Here is a 13,671-nt window from a genome sequence, read left to right as displayed (position 1 = left end):
TGTGTGTGGAGCCGTGTCCCCCCCCCCCCCCCCCCCATCACCCGTCCCTTCAGTCAGCGCTGGATGAACAGAGAGGGAAGGGAGAAATGACTGGCAGTCACCGCACAGGGAGAAGATCAGCCGTATGTGATCGCTCAGTTCTCGATCTATAAAGCCAACGCGTGACAGCTCTAGTGTCACACGTTGCCTCTAATTATGGGGATGATTATATTTCACTCTCCACAAAATTCTCTTTTAATTTGTGCAAATTAAACAATTTGTTGTTATTCTGCTTTTTTCTTAATGGTGTCCCCGTTTCTAATATTTGAAAACCAAACTGCAATTATATGCAGTGCTGTCAGTCCAATTTTCCTATTATTACCCAACATGAACAGAACATATAACAAGGAATACCAAGGTTGTTTTCTTTCAAATAACCCTAAACACACTTTAGGTTTCACCCTCCTCCCCTTAGCACATTTTCCTTTTCCTGCTTCCAGACACCCTACTAAAGGCATGTGATTTATAAAAATAGGATTGAATGGTTGTTGTGCTCCCTTAACATTAGGTCACTAGGGACTGCTTCTTAAATACAAATTAAAAACCAAACTGAAATATCCTCATCAAGCTTATGTGGAATCAATATTTGGTGTATGTTAAAACATCATTAAGGATTTGTATTTCCTTTTGCGCTTATTGTCTCCTTTCTGTACTTTTGTTACGGCTATTATAAATAAAGAATTTTTTTTTAAAAAGCATCTTTTTTTTAAATTTAATGACTTTACACATACCTGAATGGCAGCGCTAAATTCTCAATTAATTCTCCTTTTTTGTTGGACGTCTGTTCATGATAACGTTGGCTCCAAAGAGCTTTAACAGTCAAACTTTATTCTTTCCCCCATCAAAGTATCAGCTGAAAGTTGAAGAATGTCTTTCAGCCGCTTGAAAACTAATACGGAGCATTTGGGATAAGACACAGTTTATCCAAGAATTATGTCTCAACTAATTCTCTCCCACAGCCATAATTTGGTCGGAAATACAAATAAACCACATTCCGTTTCAAAGAACATTTTTTTTCCCTGTATGTTTAATTATTTTTCCCACCTCGTCCAGTCCAAGATTCATCTTAATTAACTTCAAATGTGATTTATAAACAACTGGTTGAAAAAAAAATATGCAATATTTGAAATTCTTTGAACTTATAGCAAATTATTTCCCCTAACCACAAAATAAAACCATTTCCCTTTTTCTGTCTTGAAGCAGAACTGTTTTTTTTGTTTTTTTTATGCAGCCGTTCCCTTAATGGCATGTTTAACTAGCACTACTTAAAGCAGGCCCTCCCTAGATAACAAATTTGGAAATAATTTAAAAGGTGGTCAGACCACAATTACACATAAGCAAATAGGCCTTAAATTGCTAAACAAACACAACATCCAGAGGTTTATAGCAAAATGGAATTTTATGGTACTGATAAAAGAGAAATTATACAAGTTTCTTTTCCTATATTGTAAGCAATGACAATCCTAAAAGCATTTTTAAACTCATATGTACCTTACATTAAACAAAAACTCAGCCAGGCTATTAATGTTCCAATTTTGTTGGAACATTAAAGGGTATTTAAACCCTCAGGATTTTATACATGTATCTACTGCAAGCAAGCAGTAGATATATGCAAAAACATTTAAAAAAAAAACAGGTTTAAAAACTTACCTGTGTCTCCGCCATGCGCTCCCATCCGATGATCTGAAGATTCTCGGGCAACCGCAAAAGTTCATGGGGCGGGCGCATGCGCAGTACAGATCTTTGACCGGGAGACGTGGAGAGACACAAGGTAAGTCAATGCAGGCAGCACGGCAGCGTGCACACACTCCGTGGGACAGGAAGAGACAGAAGTCAGCGCTGGATTGGATCAGAGACCGGCACCAGCGCTGGAGGGACTGCTAAAAACTACAGGAAAGAAGATGATGATGATCGGGTCAGGAGGCATCATTTAAGGTAAGTCCTTAATACAGCATGGGAGAAGGGGGGGGGGGGGGGGGGGGGGGGGTTAATGTCACTTTAGCCAAAAATACAAGAATAGGAAACTTAGAAGAACAAAGAAACTTAGGGGCAGGATTATTACCCTAGAACAGAAAGAAAGTATGACAGCACTACAGAGCACCACGTCCTCTCCATAATATAGTGGGAGTTCTTTTGCAGTTCGCAGGGAGAACTCAGGGCTGATAACATTGTTTGACCATTCTTGAACCATTTTTGCAGTGTGGCAGGGTGCATTATCCTGCTGAAAGAGGCCACTGTGATCAGGGAAAACTGTTTCCATGAAGGGGTGCACTTGGTCAGCAACAATGTTTAGGTAGGTAGAATGTGTCAAAGTAACAACCACATGAATGGCAGGACCCAAGGTTTTCCAGCAGAACATTGCCCAAAGCATCACACTGCCTCTGTCGGCTTGCCTTCTTCCCATAGTGCATCCTGTTGCCATCTCTTCCCCACGTAAGTGACACACATGCACCCAGCCATCCACATGATGTAAAAGAAAACACGATTCAACAGACCAGGCCACCTTTGCTCCGTGGTCCAGTTTTGAGGCTCACATGCCCATTGTAGATGCTTTTGTCAGTGGACACGGGTCAGCATGGGCACCTTGATCTGTGTGTGGCTACACAGCCTCATATGCACCAAACTGCAATGCACTGTGTTCAGACACCTTTCAATTGGAACCAGTATAAACTTTTTCAGCAATTTGAGCAATCTTCTACTGGATCGGGCGACACAGGCCAAACTTTGTTGCCCACGTGCATCAATGAGCCTTGGCCACCCAGGATCCTGTCACCGGTTCATCGATTTTCCTATCTTGGATCACTTTTAGTAGGTCCTGACCACTGCAAACCCAGAACATCCCAAAAGAACTGCAGTTTGGGAGTTGCTCTGACCCAAACATCTAGCTATCACAATTTAGTCCTTGTTAAAGTTGCTAAAATCCTTATGCTTGCCAATTTTTTCGGCTTCCAATGCATCAGCTTCAGGGACAAATTGTTCACTTGCTGCCTAATATACCCCCCCCCCCCCTGCTTCCAGGTGTCATTGTAACCAGATAATCAATGTTATTCACTTCACCTCTCAATGGCCATAATGTTGTGGCTGATTGGTGTATATATGTGAATTGTTAAACAATCAAATGATTTCCACTGGTGTTCAGCCAGTGTTGTGATCCAGATGCTCTGGCCAGCCAGCCAGCTGGTGGCCTCACTTTTCTATAATGAAGTTAAAGTCACACACACACACACACACACACACAAAAACCCAATACAAATCATCATAGAAAATCCAATTTTCAAAATACACAGATGCAACTTCTTTTACATGGAATACAGCAGGAGAAGGTAAACTTATTAGACATTGCAAGCCACAGGCATGACTTCCAGTTCTTACATCCAACACCTTTACATTCTGGAACTATGGCTGCAAAACATTCTATTAGAAATAGCGTCATATCAGTGATAAAGAAAGTGGAGCTAAATAAGACCTCTTCCATTGTGTTGCCTCTGTAATTATTGTGTCTCAGACAACATTCCATCTGAGACAATTGTGCAACAGATTTATATACAGCTTAGCGAGTGAGTGTCTACAAAACTCTATGAATTTCAGGTTGTGAGTTTCCCAGAGTGCACAATACACCCACATACTAAAGCAAGACTAGGTTCTATTTTCATCTATAAATACAATTATTTTATAAATATGTGACTTGCTTTCAGCATCTCTAAGGAATTTATCTTTAATGGTGCCCTAGAAAAATGCATCAAATTTCTATCTCACCCATAACTAAATGTTTTAAAAAGGTAAGATCTGTTTACAGTATATGAGCTGAGTCTTTCCCTTTAGTATTTTTCACAAAAGAAGGTGTGAAGTGTAAAATGTCCAGAAAGTGGACAATTAGTGATGCTAAACCATTTTACTGGGCACAAATCTTTGGTTTCCTCTATAAAAAAAAACCTCAGCTTCCTGCCTATTTAGTTCATATAGGTTAAATGTCTATTTAACAGTATTATTCTATTACGTACCGTAAGTATGCTCAGTCTGGAAAAAAAGGAAGTGGTTTAAGGGTGTGACATCCTCCACATTAGTACAATAGCTGTAGGTATGTACAGTATGTGTGTGTATATGTTATGTTCTTATTAAGATGTTTAAATGCTATTAAAATGTTCTTTCATTAGCAAGACATATTGCAGTACATGGTATTATCTATAAACAAAACTTTGTATTGTTTTAGATAGAGTGCAAAAGCAGTAGAGCACAAGTTCTACTGCTGTCCAGTGCTCCGTTAGAGACATTTCCCCATCAGCATTGTCTTCAGACAACCTTTCATGAGACAAGAAGTGACAAAAACTACTCAAAAGAAACAGACAGAAATAAACATGCTTTTTTTAAGTTAAGTAGGGGAATGCTAGAACCCCTTTATTGCAGTTGTATGTTACTTTGTTGCAGATTTTTCCTTACTTCCTGACTGATAAAACAATGTCCCCAGAACAGAAGGTGAGGGCAAATCTCTCTGAAGGAGCCCTGAATAGCAGTAAAACCTGACGGGATGTAATCCCTTACTACTGTATCCCAAAGTTTAAAGCATAGGAATTAAATTGAACCATTAGGGATGGGCACCACACCCCCAATTAGAATTGTATACAAGAAAAGAAAAGCGGGGCTTTAAAAGTGTCCAAACCATACAAGACGTCCATCAAACATACATGGTTTTGTATAAACGTATATTTAATACATACATAAAGACTTGGTTACAATTAAATTTTAATTGTAACCAAGTCTTTATGTATGTATTAAATATACGTTTATACAAAACCATGTATGTTTGATGGACGTCTTGTATGGTTTGGACACTTTTAAAGCCCCGCTTTTCTTTTCTTGTATACACTACTGTATCCCAAAAAAGGTTTTGCAATGCTTCCAGCAGAAGCACTTCTAAATCTTGAGCCAAGAGGACTCACAGTTCAGACTCTTGCTACAAATTCTTACAGCCACTAAACTATGTATCTCGAGGGCATGGCTTTTGCACACCTTGTCATTTACAGAGGTAAAGAACAGAATCCAATGGTTAATTATGAAAAATTGATGGCGAGACATCTTAAATGGTATGGCCAAACAAGGTTTGAGAACCCTGGATCAGGCAGTACTTACTGCCCTCCTTTCAACATCATCTGCTGGTTTTGTAGATCCCCATGTAAAAGATTGTTCATTTTTGTTGACTTTGACAATCCCTGTGCTGCTCTCTCGTATACCCCACTCCCCTTCTCATTTCATTCTTTCTCTTCCTGTAGTTCTTCGAAATACACAGACTGACCTACCCGTTACATGCCTATCTTGACTTGACTTCCACTGGTGAAGAAATTATACAGTTGCTATAAAATTAATTTTGTACCTGTTATTAAAATGATGATTCCTTTTCAATCTGCAGCCACCTGAGATTTTTCTAGAACTGCCAAACACAAGTGTGAAAACAGCTATATGCACAGTTAAAATACATATTTTCTGGTGCCTATATGGCAGCATACAGATGGATGGGGGCGAAGCACTAACCATCTGTATGCTGCCATGGATAGGCACAAAGAAAGGATAATTACGGAAGGTAAATATACAATTTTCTGGTTTCCTGCTGTCTACAGGGCAGCATACAGATGGTTGATGCCTCACCCCCCCCATCCATCTGTATGCTGCCATAGATAGGAAAGAAAAATGATGGAAGGTAAGTATACAATTTTCTAGGAAGGTTTAGATACCAGTGCCTATACTTGACATGTTCAGGAGAACTACCAAGGTTGCAGCTGCGACTGGACCCTGGCGTTCCACCACTGTCCTGAAATCATTAGTCTGTTTTGTTTTAGAAAAACTGTCACATGACACTAAACACACTAAAAATGTAACAGTAATTGGTATCTGTGAGTACTTGGACAAGACTCTGTACTTGTATTTGGACTTTGGGCTGGAAAAAATGGTGCATCCCTAGATATATATATATATATATATATATATGTAGAAATATAATATATAAGAGAGAGCGCGTGAGAGAGAGAAAATAAATAATGTATCCCAATGTAAATCGAACATCAATCAAAATGAGTGATGCCCGCCAACACGATGACAAACCACAACAACGCAGCTGCCCTGCTAATACTTCTGTTGCAAATTACTTTCCAGCCAGCTGCTCGTGATATTACCCGGGATACCCCCCGGCTTGTTTAAATTGTGAAACAAGCTAGAGGTAAACTGTCATTCAGTGTGAGTACTGATACCACCATTAAATTAATGGCTTCCGGCTGTATCAGCTTGAGTTTCAGGTGCGCGGGTGAGCTGGCGATTTAGTTTGCTCGCTCATACTGGGTTTTAGTTGCCAACATACTGGGTTTGGGTTGAACCGATTGTCAGCCCAAACCCAAAGCTCATCCCTAATCCAGCCTCTTACTATAACAATGCTCCCCAACATTGTTCAGCAGAAAAGCAAGTGAGGTTCGTCACCATCACAGCAAGGATGATAGGAGCTGGAAATTCCAGTTGTGGGGGTAACTACCCTTTCATTTTTACTGCTTTCTAAAATGAATATCAAGTCAGTCCCAGAAACAAAACACTGATAAAAGCAGCAGATGTTTCAAACGGAAAAAAAACCTTAGTCAGTAATATCAGCCACTGCTCAGCAAAGTCCTGTAGTCATGGCTGCCATTACATCACAGTTCAATTTCAGGTGGGCTAAAAGAACTCTACTTTTAAGTACTGCTTCTATTCCAGCTAGAATGCCAAGATAATATTTACAAGTTTATACAGTAAGAGACAAATGACTTTGAAGGAAAGTTAATACTTCTATGAAAACAAACCACATTTTCCTGTTCCGTTTGAGACTCACTGGCTACATCTGGGTACTGTCCAAAGCCTTGCACTTTCATCTAGTATTTTAGACTTTTCATCCTTCATCCCTCAATTTTGCCAGTGTGAAATCAATGTGTTAAATATGTAGCATAACAGAAATACGGGGAGTATTTTAAAGGTACACTTCATTCGAAAAATAAATAAATGTAAAACTTGAAGGTAAAGGTAAACCTGCCAAACAGCTGAGCAATTCAAACTATAAGCATTTGAAGAAAAGAATGAAAAAAGGTTATCAGTGAAAATGCCATGCCAAAATGTTCAGTAAAACCCTACCCATGTCCTAAGGAAGAACCAATCCATGCTGCTGGACTTTTCCGGACCTGCAAGAGGACTGACTACCTAAATCACTCCTCTCTGCCTCTGAACTCCAAGGTGGCCTTGCAGTCCCAGACATACACAAATGCTACCTTGTGGCTCACTTAGTGACTCTTGCATCTTGGTTTACCTTCCAAACATTTAACAAGTGGACTGAATTGGCAAAGCTCTTGCTGGCTCCAGGCCACCCAAACTCAATGCTCCAGAGCCCCTACATCAATATTCCCTACTCAGGCCTCCTAAAACCCATGGACTTTATGAAACTGATCTGGAGGCAAAGCAAAGATGAATATTATTTAACCACAGCTAAATCTGACATAACTGCCTTTTTTTTCACGCCAACAATCCCAGATGGTTTTACACACCCCATGGTTCAGTCCTGCTGCAAGCATAACTTATTTAAACTATGTCAGGTAGTTGATAGATGAGACAGAAGACTGCTCCCTTTCTATGCACTGCAAGACAAAATTCTACAGTTTTCTATTCATACCTACAAATACACCACACCCTCTCGCCATTCCCTACATTGTTAAACCCTACCCAATTTAAACTCATATGTTGAGATGGTCTCCCCTAGAAATGGATTAATTTCTGACTCCTGATCACTTAGACAAGCGACCCGTTTCCCCAAACATACATAAAGGTCGTAAACTTACCATTACTTCTTGGCAAATTATCTGTAGTCCTGCAGGCAAAAGCTCAGTTTGCACAGTATAATGCAAATACAAGGAAAACTATTTTTAAACATAAATATTTGTTCCACTGGTACTATACACAGAACGTCTCCATGCAATCTACCCTTCCACCCCAACTCATGCTGGTGCCACTCCTTATTTCACATATACTGGTCATGCTCCAGTATAAAGACTTTTTGGTCCACCATTGAGGACATAGTCTTCAAGTTTCATGCCTCCTCTGAGCCCATGCACTAAGTACTAGGATTATCGTTTCCAGCATCTATAAACAAACTTATCTCACTCCTTAAGCTATGCAATGTCTGATAATGGAACAGGTTGGGGAAGGGTGAAAATATTTGGGAGAACCTGCTGGAAGCCCGCTTCTGCCAAGGCCTCCTTCCTTGGTGAGGGTGTGTGCTGATAGTCTTGTCCTTCTGCTGTCCAGGGCAAATGTGCTATTGAATTAAGGCCTCGGTGTGAGGCCTAGGCTGCCATGGCCTTGTGGGAGGATTCTCTGGGAGGAGTGGAGCCTAAACCTGTAAAAATTCACCAATGAGGAACTTTGTCTGGCGGTGCCTAATAAGGAAGAGTTGGGCAAGGACTTTTGAAAACAGTTGGCTTCTTACCCAGGAAGATGAAGCTGTACTGACTACTACAGCCAAGTGTCTCTATTAGCATTGACCGAGAGCCCGACAGTGTCAGGAGAGAGGAGGGGAACCAGGCGGCATACTGGGTAAACACCCCCTCCTCTCTCTGTCGCGTGCAGTTAACTTATTGATGCCTGCCGGCGGCCATCTTGGTGATGGACGCCGGCAGGCGTCAATAAGATAACCGCGCGCGATGACATCACGGCGGCGTGTCACCCGGTCTCCGCTACAGGTGTCACCCAGCCTCGGGACACCCCTGATATACATGTATATGGAAACTATATACCGCATTTGTAATCTCAGCTAGTTTAGTGTCCGATACAAATATATTGAATTTCCCATAGACAAATTATCAAGCGCTAAAAAAGTCCGATGAAGCAGATTTCACTTTGTGAAACGCGTCCCTATCTATTATTGTAAAACAGCAAAAGGTTTCCCAGCACACTCACCAGGCAGCCTGCAAAAAAACTTGTCTAACCGCTAAGGTTAAAAACAGAGGTTTTAGATGCACGTCTTCTGCAGAATAGGTGAAAGCCGCACCGCCTCGTCAAGGCACCTCTATGTAGTGCGGTCCTAACTCTAACCTATGAGAGTCTCCATCTTGGAGCACATGTAGCAAAAGATAACATTGGGTGCGGGTTTGCCAGGAGGCTTGACTATTTATTATTGTGGTACAACACCACGTGCAGTATTCACCTTCATTAAATATCCATACCCATAGGATCAGACAATCCATGATGACACAGTGAACCTTGTATAGATAGAAGGTTGATCTGGCGTTGGTGTAACTGGTGTTAAGTTATATATGTTGGGGCACTTTTTAAATGCTGATTTTATAATGGATTTTTAAATTGTTACATCTTAATATTTTTGCATATATTGATGTACATGGTGCTTACTACACCTTAAAAAGCCCTGTACAGTGCTGCTTTGTAGTCAAAGCATTTGTTTTCTACATGTGAAGTTTGGGATGTGGTGCAATGTGACTTTTACTTTGTCTGGCGGTGCCTAATAAGGAAGAGTTGGGCAAGGACTTTTGAAAACAGTTGGCTTCTTACCCAGGAAGATGAAGCTGTACTGACTACTACAGCCAAGTGTCTCTATTAGCATTGACCGAGAGCCCGACAGTGTCAGGAGAGAGGAGGGGAACCAGGCGGCATACTGGGTAAACACCCCCTCCTCTCTCTGTCGCGTGCAGTTAACTTATTGATGCCTGCCGGCGGCCATCTTGGTGATGGACGCCGGCAGGCGTCAATAAGATAACCGCGCGCGATGACATCACGGCGGCGTGTCACCCGGTCTCCGCTACAGGTGTCACCCAGCCTCGGGACACCCCTGATATACATGTATATGGAAACTATATACCGCATTTGTAATCTCAGCTAGTTTAGTGTCCGATACAAATATATTGAATTTCCCATAGACAAATTATCAAGCGCTAAAAAAGTCCGATGAAGCAGATTTCACTTTGTGAAACGCGTCCCTATCTATTATTGTAAAACAGCAAAAGGTTTCCCAGCACACTCACCAGGCAGCCTGCAAAAAAACTTGTCTAACCGCTAAGGTTAAAAACAGAGGTTTTAGATGCACGTCTTCTGCAGAATAGGTGAAAGCCGCACCGCCTCGTCAAGGCACCTCTATGTAGTGCGGTCCTAACTCTAACCTATGAGAGTCTCCATCTTGGAGCACATGTAGCAAAAGATAACATTGGGTGCGGGTTTGCCAGGAGGCTTGACTATTTATTATTGTGGTACAACACCACGTGCAGTATTCACCTTCATTAAATATCCATACCCATAGGATCAGACAATCCATGATGACACAGTGAACCTTGTATAGATAGAAGGTTGATCTGGCGTTGGTGTAACTGGTGTTAAGTTATATATGTTGGGGCACTTTTTAAATGCTGATTTTATAATGGATTTTTAAATTGTTACATCTTAATATTTTTGCATATATTGATGTACATGGTGCTTACTACACCTTAAAAAGCCCTGTACAGTGCTGCTTTGTAGTCAAAGCATTTGTTTTCTACATGTGAAGTTTGGGATGTGGTGCAATGTGACTTTAGTGTCTATGGTGCTAGCGTGATAATTGGAGAATTCCAAAATATTCATTAAATTTCACTTGCCAAATATCAGTTCACTCATCCCTGTCTATCTATCTATCTATCTATCTATCTATCCTCATCTGCATATTCCTTACTTGTTCTGCTACAGTATTATGATGCCGTGCGGATGACTGCAGACTAATATGAAAGATTTGCTTGGCTGCCACGCTGCTGTGAGCTGACACATGGGACACTGATTCCCTTGATGAAAGAGATTGCACTGACTCTTAGTAGACAGGTAATTCAGGCACCTCAGTGGCCAAGTCTGGCAAGGTTTCATTCTCTCACTGTTACCTCGACAGCTGTAATGTTGATGAACAGCTCGGACCTGCTGCAGGAGACGCTCCAGCGCTTCAATCTGTCCCTTGTGCCTGAACTCTCGCCCGTCGTAGTCTTTCCAGTCTGTTAAACAAACGCAGACAAAGTTGGTTACTGAGTCAAGCTAAGAATATGCATAAGGAATAAATATTAGGGTGCTGGCACACAAGACGTTTTTTTAACAAGAGCTTTTTCTGCTTTAGATAATTTGTCAAGCTGATTATTTACAATAATGAACCTAAAAGGGAGCTAGTCACAAATGGAATAATGCAAGAATTTGAATATATTAAAAGGGCATCTATGGTCAAAATCTAAAAGCAAATCTGTATTGAATTTCCATAAGTTCTATCCCACTTCTAATAACCAGATCATCTAGAAGTTTGTAAACATACTTACTGAAGATGCCCATAGGATGGACTTCCTCATTCCAATGACACCATTTCTCTCAGTCCTGTGAATATGCACTTCCTTGTGTCAGAACTCACATAGCCTGCCTTCTGAACTACAGCTCAGCATTTGAACAATGTAACACTATGCTTGTTTGCTGGAAGCAATGCATGCTGGGATAGGTAGTCTTGAGAAATGGAGATTGCATTACAGCAAGCAGCAGGAAAAGAGACAGAAAGCACACTGGGAATCCAGGAAGTTGATGAAAGTGATGGACAGACGAAAGGAAGCACTCACTACATAAAAGGGATTTTTTCAAGTTAGCTTTGATTGCTGGTACTTTAGAATTCCTTTAACTACCTCATCTATACCTCAGAGGTCAGACATCACCTGAAATCTGACATCATCTGCCCTGACAACTACCTGGTCTATAACATACACACTCTCCAAACTACTATGAGATTGACGCTCGACTTGAAGTGTCAGACTCCAGTAAAGCTAAATAAAGGGGGCAAAAATAAATATTTCATAGGTAAGCCTTTACAGTTATAACGATTGAAGGCTGAATATTGAGATGCCTGTATACACTCAATTGTGAATGGTTATCTTTGAAAGGAACATATCAGTACGGAAGCTGCCACAGTCGCTGCAAGCTCAGGTGACTATCTTCTAGTTGTGGTTTTACTATTCAGCAAATCCCTTAGCTGAAATAAATATGCAATCTGAGATCAAGAACTTCACAGGCTAGCAATGGACGGAAGTTATTGGAGTTCATGTTCCTGACTGACTATGCCTGAAAAAGTCAGATGGTTGCTTTACATGCTTGCTCTTGTTTTATACCTATTTGTATATGTGTTCTTTATAAAACTGAATAAAATTTGATTATGAAAAAAATAATAATAAAAAGGCAGTGATTAGACATTGAAATGAGGATGAAGACGACAGCACTTTTTGCCCAAATTGGACAGTTTTCCTTAGAAGAGGTTCCTAGAAAACAAAAACTCTTTCCATTTTCTCGAGAATTGAGGCAGGATATGTAGGCAGCCATTTCTGACAAAATGATGGTTGCCTGGCTCACATGTTGACCCAAATCCTTTAATACTTTAAAGTCTATAGCTGTGTGAGATGTAGCAGAATGCATTTTAGGGCCTTTTGCCTACTTTTATTCATCCAAACATCAAAGTAACACAATGTTCTGCCCATGCAGGGGTTGTTTAGCAAACAACGAATACAAATTCATTTCAGCCTCTTAGCTATTATGCCGCACAGCTCTGGCTTTTCCTCTTTAGGACTTAGCTGGTTAACTGGATCTTTCAGTCACCAACTAGTCCTCTTGCCTGCTAAAAATAGACTTTTACTCACTTAGTTCAGACACGCTGGTCTGTCTGAATGTAGATTACCTCTGTCCCTTCATAATCTCCAACTCACAGACATTGGCGGCTCATCTTTGTAGGCCAGACAGGCCTGGGAACATGCACTTCCTTGTGTCAGAACTCACAAAGCCTGCCTTCCGAACTACAGCTCAGCATTTGAACAATGTAACATTATGCTTGCTTGCTGGAAGCAATGCATGATGGGATAGGTAGTCTTGAGAAATTGAGATTGCATTACAACAAGCAATCAACCTGACCAATCAGTTTTTTAACCTGTTCAGGGAACCTATGTCTGTTTAAACCGGCACTAGCTGCATGTTTACAAACTGACAGACTGTTTGTTCATTCTGACTTTGTTGGCTACATACTTTCTCGGGGTTAGTAACTCAGAAAATATTTCTGCCAGACAGCTATCATTTTCAAAATGAGTACAACATGGCAGCCTGTGCATTTTTCTCAGTATAGGTTTCCCCAAACATTTAGCTTCGATAGAAAAGCTGAGGGCTGGAAAGGACTTGAACCCTCACCAGAATTCAGCCACATTTAGATAGGCTGGTTGTTAGGGGAGGTGATGCCATGGAGGTCGATTGAAGTCTAAGTAGAATTATGGCAGCAGCTACAGTAACAAATTCATCTGCCTCTGCATGGCTGATTTTATATAAGGAGTGACAAAAAGAAGTTCGCCATACAATTGCCATCTGATCGATATTGACAATTAGGTCAGATAGGATATCACTGGATACCAAAACTCTTATACATTTTGCACAAATGGTTAAAAAATTGTTAAAAAGAGCAGAAACCCATATAAGCCAAACCTAAGTGAATTCTGACTAGTTTCTATAGGCTGCTGCACTGGCATATCATCACCGCTCTGTTTACCAAATAATCACGGTATTGGAATTGTATTGATTCCTACTAGACACAGGTGTAAGCACTTT

At 40.7% G+C, this 13,671-nt stretch overlaps 1 protein-coding gene across 1 annotated transcript in view; it reads right to left on the bottom strand.

Moving 5' to 3' along the window:
* The window catches only part of ANKFN1 (ankyrin repeat and fibronectin type III domain containing 1), a 206,739-nt gene that overhangs the window by 60,199 nt on the left and 132,869 nt on the right, over positions 1 to 13,671 (bottom strand). Inside the window, exon 8 of the mRNA XM_018554068.1 lies at positions 10,950 to 11,057. Coding sequence (XP_018409570.1) covers positions 10,950 to 11,057 — 108 coding nt within the window. The remainder of the gene's footprint in view (positions 1 to 10,949; positions 11,058 to 13,671) is intronic.

The sequence above is a fragment of the Nanorana parkeri genome, unplaced genomic scaffold (assembly GCF_000935625.1).
Source record: "Nanorana parkeri isolate BGI_ZX_2015 unplaced genomic scaffold, ASM93562v1 scaffold141, whole genome shotgun sequence".
NCBI classification, from domain to species: domain Eukaryota; kingdom Metazoa; phylum Chordata; class Amphibia; order Anura; family Dicroglossidae; genus Nanorana; species Nanorana parkeri.
This window is presented reverse-complemented; position numbering and strand designations above follow the sequence as displayed.